The 10,632-nt window shown below is 33.2% G+C and overlaps 1 protein-coding gene across 1 annotated transcript; it reads left to right on the top strand.

Annotated features, from left to right (window-relative positions):
* The first annotated feature begins 7,164 nt into the window (after window positions 1-7,164).
* LOC109151246 lies at window positions 7,165-7,781 on the top strand. The gene is made up of 2 exons (XM_019299167.1): window positions 7,165-7,228; window positions 7,320-7,781. Exons 1-2 carry the CDS (start codon window positions 7,178-7,180, stop codon window positions 7,668-7,670), a joined length of 402 nt encoding a protein of 133 aa, XP_019154712.1. The 5' UTR covers window positions 7,165-7,177; the 3' UTR covers window positions 7,671-7,781.
* The last annotated feature ends 2,851 nt before the right edge of the window (window positions 7,782-10,632 follow it).

Here is a 10,632-nt window from a genome sequence, read left to right as displayed (position 1 = left end):
TGTTGAATTTTGTCCAATAAAACAATAATAAAGATAATACAATCACAAGTAATCAACATGGAACATTATCATTAAAAAGTAATTTTAAAACCTCAAAACAACATTTTATAAAAATAAAAAATAAATATTTGAAGTTCAAAGTTCCTCCAACGTGTACAAAGCAAAAATTAAGGTATGAAAGAATATCGGTATAACACCTATTTAAAATGAAAAGAATTAAACAAATGAATGAAATTGGAACTAGCAGTTGTAACCAGCAGGAGTAACGGCCGACACGGCGGAATCCGGCGAGACAGCGGCGTTTGGATGGACCTTTTTGAAAAACAGGGGGAAGCAACCGCCGTAAGAATAAGAGGAAGTCGTGGCCGTCGCCGTCTTTCCTTGGTCTCGAGCTGTTTTGTTTCCCGTTGTTGTCTTCATACTTTCCTCGTAAATCTTTTTGGCGACATAGATTTCGGCGAGTGCTGCACTGACCAACGACATGGTTTCTTGAATTCAACCAATAAAACTAACGAATCTGCTAATTAAGATGGAATAGAAGAGAAGACGATGATGATGATATTTTCTGGTGAAAATGAAGAATTGTTTATCGGTATTTATAGATCAGAGTTCACAGCAACTCCCGTAGGCTATATATCTGGGTATGAGCTAAGGAACGTTCGTATAGGAAGGAGGAGGATTCATTGGAAGCACCGTTCATGGTGGGCTATGCAATGTTACGTTGAATCCCCCATCTTTGACTCAACACGAACTTTCGTATTTCATTTTCTGTGGACTGTTACATAAGGGATAGCAACTTTCGTTTTCACAAAATTTGGGCCCTTTTATTAACTCAAAATTCTCTTCAAATTTTTTTGTTTAAAATTAAAAAATTGGGAACAGAAAACATGTTTACTATTCTCTAAAAAAATTAAAAAAACAAAAAAAAAAAAAGTTTACTATAGTAGTTTTACATTTTGAAAACGGTAAACATCTTTTTAGATTTTTTGAAAATTGGAAAACATTTAAAATTGTTTCTTAAATTGAAAATAGAATCATCTATCATCTATTTGACTATAGCACTATTTGGTAAAATAATTAGCCTATTAGCCAATTTAGGCTTATTTGACTACTTTAGTTGTTTGATTTGGTTAAAAAATCAATATAAGTATTTGGTTAATCAATTAACTTTTTGAAAAGAAAATTATATCAAACAGCTATCAGCTAACAACTAATTTACCAAACACCTCTCTACAATCAACTAAAATGTTATAACTAGTCATACCCTCTAACACAATAAGCTAACAGCTATCAGCTAACAACAATTACCAAACAGAGCCTATATATGTAACACGAGCATGTCAGCAGACCATCATAGGCAGCAATGCAACAATAGACCTCATCCAGAAGACCATAGCAGGGCATGAATGATGAAACGACACCATTTCACTCCTTGGGTTGTTACGGAATTGTTACAAATAATTATGTTACTAGTCATCTTCTAGTATAAATTAAATATGGATAAGATTGTATTGGAGTATTATGCTTGATTTGAATGAAACTGAACATACTTTGTCCTTAATTTCCCTTTTCAACCCTATCTCCCCCTTCTTTTGTTCTCTGCTTCTCCAGTTCTTCCTATACCTTTTCTGTCTATTTTTCTTCCTTTCTTTACTGCAATTTCAAGCCCATTTCTCTCTTCTTTCTTAGTGCAATCACAGGTCCATTACAATATATTACTATAATCACATTATCACCATTATCTATTTATATATTTATTCATTATTATGCTTACATTTATTATCATCATTTTTTTTTATACTTATTAATCATATTTTATCTTTTCTATTTACATATAAAAATATTAATATTATCTAAACTAAATTTTAGATGAACTTAATAGGTGATTGGTTGTGTATATTTTTTATTATGTATGATTTTAGATGAACTTATTGAATGTATGATTTTCGTATACAATCTTTTTCCAATTCCTTGGACGTGCTGGATTTTAATTACTTAGCTAGCTAGCTTCCTGACCCCACTGGTATAGTCATTGGTGACGGCAATGAATATACCGACGCCATATTTGAAGGGGATAAGAAAAGCTTGATTGTTTTTTAATTTTTATTTTAATTAAATCCCAAAATATATGGTATTCAAAAAAATAGTAACTAATTGATCTCAAAATATTTGAAGTAGTAAAAAATATAATATAGATAAAATTATATATGATGCATTTATACAATATTTTTGGACGTCATTGTTTGGCCCATCATTATTGCATGGACTATGGTTTCTGTGGACCATGGTCCCTGTTTGGTAAATGACTGTTAGCTGATTGCATTAAATATGATATAACTAGTTGATAACATCAGCTGATTGTAGAAAGGTGTTTGGTAAATTAGTTGTTAGCTGATAGCTATTTAGTATAATTTTTTTTTTCTCAAAAAACGAATTGAAAAATTTCTTTGAACAACTTTTTGAATTTTAGCATGTTGGAGTAACAAAAAGCTGATTAACCAAACACTTATATAGATTTTTTAACCAAGTTAAATAACTTATAATGGTCAAACAAATCAAAATTGACTAAAAAGTTAATTATTTTACCAAACATGACCATAAAGTACATTATTTTAACCCATAAAATAAATTATTATAACACATAAAGTACATTATTCTAACTCATAAAATAAATTATTCTAACACATAAAGTACATTATTCTAATTCATAAGATACATTATCTTATACAAGAAATTTTATTATTTTAACACATAAAATACATTAATGTAACTCATAAAATATATTGTCTGAATGTTCATTATTCTAACATAAATATCCAAAAAGAAATTTATTTAACATTAAAATAAAATCGTTTTGGATCATGGTGTGGTCCACCAATAATTTGTTGTGTTTGTGCTGGATTTTATTCTACCTATTTCCTTGACCCACGTCATTGGTGACGGCAATAATAAATATACCGACGCCATCTTTCCCATAGTGTGAAGAAGAAAACGACGGTTTATTCCTGAATCTTGGCCATCAAGAAAAGTAGATACCACATCTGATCTAAAATTCTCAATGGTTGAAATTGAGATCTCTCTGACTCAGTCAAGACATATTAAAATATTATTTGGTTAAATGGAAACAATTCTAGTCAAGTTAGTTAGACTATTAATTTAATATTCACAATATTATAAATTTGACTTTATACAGAAATAATTTATTTTGCATATTTCAACAACAAATAAGTTGGTCCAATTGTTTATTGGATAACTACAAAACTACAAAACTACAAATTTAACAAGTTTAACTTCTATAGACGGTGACGTATTTGGTAAATTTTTCCTCAATAGTCCATTCGTTTTTATGTTCCGTTTGGTTCTTAAATTAAAAAGTTTTAGAGTATTAACTTTCAACTCGGGCATTCCAATTTTAGTTGGTAGGAAAATTTTTTAAAGTTTCAAATTCCAAAATTTAGGAAATTGAAATTTCATATACTTCCTTTGATATTTTATTTGGTACAAGTGTCAAATAGACCTATCTATTATTGTAAAGTGTCCAATTTCTACCACTGCACGAATTAAATTAAGTGTCAAATAGACCCATTTACCAGTTAAATTTGTTCGATTGACATTTTTTACAGGTTGCTAGCAGGTTGCCTATTTAATTATTAAAAATAAATAATAATAATAATAATAATAAAGAATATCAAACATGAGGTCCAGATCTAGACCTTATTGTTGAGGGCTGTGGCTGCCCTCGCTGGACAGTCGGTGGCTGATATTTTTTTTTTTTAATTTTAATACTCTATCGAATCGCAGTGTTCTCAGTGTGTAGGATCGTTGGAGTTGGATATTACTAATGAATGACACAGAGTCAACAACGTCTCGTTGGAGTTGGATATTACTAATGAATGACACAGAGTCAACAACGTCTCGGCTGAGGCTTGATCTCATGACTTCCCACATGGAGGAGGTCACTACATGACATCTGAGCACAATATGCTTGACGGGCTCCAATAGACTAATAGTTTGTTTTTTAAAAAAAAAATAATAATAAAGCGGAATTATTAACCCTAAACCAAAAATTTTCTTTCACATCAAATAAAACAAAATGGCAAAACACCATGCCTGCCTAATCGAACGCGTAAGCGTATCCGCCAAGCAAAATTTCAGCCTATAAATACCCACCCACCCCACCTCTACATTTCCAAAACACAAAAACATAGAAGGAAGCAAAAACCTTTTCACTTTTCAATTCCCCATATTTGTTCCCACCAATTCAAGAAGCCATGTCTACCCCCAGCGCCGCTCTTGCAGAAGCCTATGTGATGAGGAAGCTTCATAAAGAGAAGATGAAGAGTGCCACCGCTCAAAATCGCTCTGCCGGAAACCCTTCTTCCGCCGGTTGTTTTGCTCTCATATTTAAGAAGGTCCATCCCTCAGCCGCTCCACCGTCGTCGCCTTCTTCTCGCTCTCCGGCGGAGACACCCATGTCCGATATCAAGAGCTAGCTATTTATAGGGTAATCCAGCCAAGATGACAAGACATCCACATTTATAATCATCACAAGTTTGAATCTTTGCCCTGATCAATTATGAGTAATCTAGACTGTTTTACTTTCTTCTTATTCTTTACGGATTAGGATCATAAGGCAGTATTTACCTACATGGGAAAGGGTTGGGGTTTCCCTAGTCATCCAAAATAAGAGCTAGCTAATTATAAGAATACTTTGAAAAATTCCTTAAATCTTTAGATTCTTTGAAGGTTGAGTGTGAAATGCCTGGAGGCCATAGCAGAGAGGGTGTTTGATTAATTTGGGCTTTTTGCTTGTTTTCATTCTTTTATTAATTTTAGTACGTGGCTTACCTATTTAGCCCTTTGAAATACAATACCTCTTTTACTGTCCCAATTATACATAGTATGTTTGTATTCTCTAGTCCCTATTTCAATAAGAATTATATATTGAAAGTTCTGTTGGATCTTCCTTTGTGTATATGCCATATGTGTTCAATAATATATTTTAATAGTGAATAATATCAACCTTAAATATTGGAAGATAAGTTGCTCATAACAACTAGTGAAACACAATTTGACTTCCACTACTAATTTTGGTATATTTTTTAAATCATTTTCATACAATAATCGATCCTTGGGTGCAAAAATTCCTAAGGGCCCAACATACCAGGAGAAATCAACTTCAAATTTCCCTCCGGGGATGGCTTTTGGCCCTTCCTTTTCTTTCTTCTTTGTCATTATATTGCTTTTATATTGGAGAGGAGGATCCTGGGTCTATTTTGGTTTTGTGACCTAGAAGAGTGTTGTGCAGTGATGGAGATGGCGCTTTGGCCATAAAGGGGCGTAGAGTTGTAGATTTGGTGGCAGGGGTGGTTTTGTGGCAATGGGAAGTGTATTCATGTACATATTGATATGGAGAGTTTTATTGAGTTTGAATTGGTTGGTGGGGGATGGAGACATGGATTGTTGAGGTGGTGACTCGGGTTTGTGGATTTGAAGTGTTGGAAATGTGAGTGGTGGTTGTAGGCCTATAGCTATGGTGTTTGGTGGTGATGGAGATATTTCGGTAACACAATTGTATAAGTTGGGGGTTACTACTTGAAGTCTTGAAGATGGTGATGATACATGATATTAAGAGCATCATCATCAATAAATTATACGTGTTAGGCATCGATTGATTTCAGCCCATGTTTGATTATATTCGAGATGTGGCGTTGTGGCTTAGCATGGAGAAATATATTTAAATGATTCATGTTCACTTACTCATCAGTAATTGATTTTAAATATGATAGCCAAAGAACTCAGTGGTTAAACGTGTTTGACTTACAGTAGTCACAAGATGGGTGATCCTTAGAAAGTAAACATAGTGCAACGCTGAATCGTTGGCGGATGCTGGAAGGGGAATTGTTGGGCGTCGGACGGATGGCTGAGTTCAGCCCCTGTTCAATTTGAGACGTGGCGATGTGACTTAGCATGGAAGAATGTGGATAAATGGTTAATGTTCACCTACTTATCACCAATTGGTTTAAGTAGGATATGCTAACCAGATAGTCAAATAACTCTGTTGTTAAGCGTGCTTGACTTACAGCTGGGTGACCCCTAGTTAATGTTCATCTACTTATCACCCAAAGAACTCTGTGGGCTTGACCTTTTGGGAAGTAAGTATAATGCAGTGCTGAGATCCAACAACACGTGCGCCATGGTATGATTCATTTCACAATTAACACCTTCTCAAGGTTTTTTCTTCAACTATTTCTAACAAGAATTTTTTGACGAACTAGTAGCACCATCTAAATCTATTAACATGATTCATAATAATTTCGTCCGTTTTGATGATCTTCAAACTATACATATCTAGAAAAACTTTATCTAAGTCTAGTACAATTACCTCAGTTTTGCACACACCCAACAACTTCACTTTTCATTAACAAACGCTACATAATATCTGGAAAGTATTAATACACAAATAATTTACAAAGAAATATATAAGGCCAAAAATATATAAAGGACTTGCAGGATATGACTTTTAAGCTTGGAATGTCTATTGCTTTCAATTTTTCGGACTTTATTTCTCTAAATACCCACACCTTCCCTCTAAGTGTCAACATATTCCAATTTTACAGCTCACTGGGTTTGTTTAATTCCCACCCCTTAGGTTTATACTTGTTGTGCCATACTATTATCTGTTTCACTCTTAAGTCTTAACACTTTCTCATGCTCTTCCTTCATTTTCTTCAACTATTTCTTGATATTTCTAATAAGTATTAGTTTTTTATGCGCATTGCGCGATTAGGATAATGCCCAATGTTTTTTTTTTGAGTTAATTTCAGCAATGGTCCTCTGACTATTACGATTTTTCAAAATTGGTCCTCGACTTTTAATTTGGACAAAAAAGACACTTGACTTTTAGATTTGTTCCAGCAATAGTCCTTCCGTTAAAGATCAGTTAAGTTGGTGTTAATTAGAGGGGTATTGTAGTCATTCCATCTTGGTGAATAACTTAACAGCATAGTGCTATTAACTCCATCCATGGCCATGCCTCCAAGCGATACAGCACAGCGACTCCACAGGCCTCCACGCGATACAGCACAGTGACTCCACGGCCACGCATCCACAAACCTCCGGCGCCGACATGTGAATCGACCCTCCGGCAACGAAAAGTTTAGTTAGTCCTATCAGAATGGTTAGATTTTCCTGCTTCCATGCTCAAATCCACCCGCATAAACAAAAGGTTAGCAGATAAATCTTTTTATTCGGCGTTCACCAGAGGTTTTGCTAATGCATATTTCTATTCTAATTCAATGCCTCTCACAATCAGGTAGAATCCAGTCCAAATGTCTGCTGAAGCAATGCAAAAGAGCCTGGAAGATCATTCTCAGAATCATTCCATGAAGGATTTTAGTTATTGTCAAGCTAACAGTCCTTCGCACTTGAATGAGGAGAGTGATGCTGTGGATGGTTATGCTGGCCATGTTATAGATTCCTCTTCTAATGATCATGATAGTAAATCTGAAGAGAACGGGGATGACTACAAAAGTGAATGCAATCCAAGTGTTGATCAGAGGAAGGCTGGGAAGGAAGGCTGTGTGATGACTATAACTCAGAGGATGAAAGTCGTGAAAGATTTTCATTTGATGGATCAGATACCTAAGATGGTGCCAAGGATTTTGTGACTAACTTGCTCAATAACAGTGAAGAGGTTCAGCCCTCTACATTTGTTCAAGTAAATTCTGATTTGGCAAACTCTGAATCTATATCTGTGATTGAAAACCAGAAAGCTAGAGTCAGAGAGAGAAGAAGAATGTGAAAACTATGGCTTTCACCAATATGATAGCTACTGCTCTGCAAGCAATCTATCATGACATGGTTGCCGCTTGCCGACCGGAATCACTTCATACCTAACACTCAAAATGAAAATATAACTGGACTAATAATATTCCTCAGACAGTGAAACCTAGTATATATGTACAAAAACAAAGATTCTAAACGGTACAGTAGTGTAAATTAAAGAAGGTTTAAGAAATTAATTAACTAACTAACTGCTCATAATAACTTTAGATCAGTAACTCCATAGACTTGTTCAAACTAGTAATCTTGATAACAAGACCTGGGAAAACGTCATGGAAATCGTTGTTCTGAGTATTCTCTTCAAGGATGAAAGGGTCGTTGCACTTGTCGCTGATGGTCTGCAACGTTCCCCCTTCCTTAACTACGTAGATTTCGTCGCACGCCGCATTATCGTTTTTGTCGTCGCTCATGTTATTGCTACTTATGTAGCTCCCGGAAGCAAGCGTTTCTCCGGCGACAGAACTCAACGTTACTGTGATGATGATCAGGAAAAGCAGCATGGAAGAAGAAGAAGAAGAAGGAGGAGGTTTGGACATGGCGGATCGAAGAGGGTGGTGAATTGAAGCTGCGCTATGGTTACGTTTGTGTGGAGATCAAGAATTGAAGAAAGAAAGCTATGGTTTATTATACAAGTGAAATGAAGGGTGGGCGGGAAGATTTTCATGGGAAGTGGAGGCGTGGCTGTGGAGTCAAAGCTGATAAGTTATTCACCAAAGGGAATGACTACAATACCCCTATAATTAACGCCAACTTAACTGATCTTTGACGGAAGGATCATTGCTGGAATAAATTTAAAAGTCAAGTGTTTTTTTTGTCCAAATTAAAAGTCGAGGACCTATTTTGGAAAATCGTAATAGTTAGAGGACTATTGCTGGAATTAACTCTTTTTTTTTTTTTAAATAAGTAATCTAAAGTATATCAAGGCAATATTATATTGGAATTGTTCATGCATAGATAATTGAATGTTGAATTTGCGTATTTAAATAGGTAATTCTAAATTTACAAATGCAAGATAATATAGTCAAGATTGATTATAATTGTCAATAAAATAATTGTATAGGTATGGTTGAAACCAAATACGAGACATAAGGGAGAGCAAATAAAAATTAGGGCATAAAATATTAAATATATACTAATATTGAAGAGCTAACTACTGATTGCCAAACAAAGACATTGCGCGGTAGTTTCCCACTTCAATTTGTTGTGTGATTTGAATACTCTTTTTGTCAATAAAGCCCCCAAGTAGTTAATATGATTGGCTTAATTTTTTTTTTTTCAAAACAATTATTATTATTATTATTATTATTATTATTATTATTATTATTAGTACTATTACTATTACTATTACTATTATACCCTTAAGTCATTTTACATGTTAACTTAAACAGCTAATTTTTTTAAATATCTTTTTACCAACCGTTGATATAATTCGCTAGTCAAATCCGCTAACACTAACCGCTAACTGCTGATTGCCAAACAAGAACTATGCGAGATAGTTCTCACTTCAATTTGTTGTGTGATTTGAATACTCTCTTTGTCGACAAATCCCTTAAGTAATTAATATGATTGACTTTATTAATTATATTTTTAAAATTTTTTCATGGTATTAATAAAATACTTGGTAAATAAATATATAGTATTATTTTATATTATAACTTTGATATTTAATTAAAAAAATAGTGCACAAAAAAGATAATAGACAATGTAGTGAATATAATCAATTGATGATTTTGAATGTAAATAATTTTTATATTGGAGAAAAATAAAGACAATATAACTAATAAAATTATTTCTCTTAATTAATTTATTGATAATGAATAATTTTTTTTTAATAAAGACATTGTAGGGACAATGTAGCGAATATAATCAATTGATGAATTTTAATGTAAAGAATTTTTATATTGGAGAAAAATAAAGACAATATAACTAATGAAATTATTTCTCTTATTTAATTTATTGATAATGAATAATTTTTTTTGAATAAAGACATTGTAGACACATAATTCTAAATTAAAGAAATGCATATGCATTATTTTTTTGTTGTAACTACTAAATTATTATTTAATTTAATAAGAGTAAAATATAGTACTAACTTTAATAAGAGTAAAATAGAGTACTAATTATGCCAACTTTGATTGGGATGGGGTTCAAACCTAATACCTTTCTTATTGAAATCAATGAGTAAGTTAACGGTGAACTAACATAAATTAACGGAAAAGATAATATTTAACGGAAAAGTTAACGGATAATCATATTCATTAAGGATAAATTAGAAAATCTTAAGGAAAAATTAAAATCTGATCAATCTGAGTCATTCATTTGATTAAAAAATTTGACCGCCATTTTTTCTTCCCATTATAGGCCTAACTCTTTTGGGCTCTTATTAGTATAGTATATATATTTTTTGGCGAACTATGTTTTTCCCTTTTAGCACTGAAAATTGGTTTTAGTGGTAATGTTTAATGAGTATCGTCTTCAAGGAATGACTTTAAGGAAATTAAGTAATGAGGGGTTAAGCATGAGTTCATATAGTGTTTGAAAACTAACCAATAGATGTTGGAGTATTGCATGTTCAAATAGTCTTTTAAGTTAACAAGTGAATTACAAGATAATAGATGAAAGAAAGATTTGAACCAAACAACCTTGCATAGAATACCTTGTGTGATCTAAAGTTTAAGTTATGCAATTAAACGTCGAACTTGGGGAAATGGTCCAAGTGCCAATGTCACTCTCGTGATCAATCTTGTTAGGAATACGACGGTACACTCGTTCTTCTCCTGGTGAACC

Source organism: Ipomoea nil, unplaced genomic scaffold (genome assembly GCF_001879475.1).
Source record: "Ipomoea nil cultivar Tokyo-kokei standard unplaced genomic scaffold, Asagao_1.1 scaffold2283, whole genome shotgun sequence".
In the NCBI taxonomy this organism is placed as follows: Eukaryota; Viridiplantae; Streptophyta; class Magnoliopsida; order Solanales; family Convolvulaceae; genus Ipomoea; species Ipomoea nil.
This window is presented reverse-complemented; position numbering and strand designations above follow the sequence as displayed.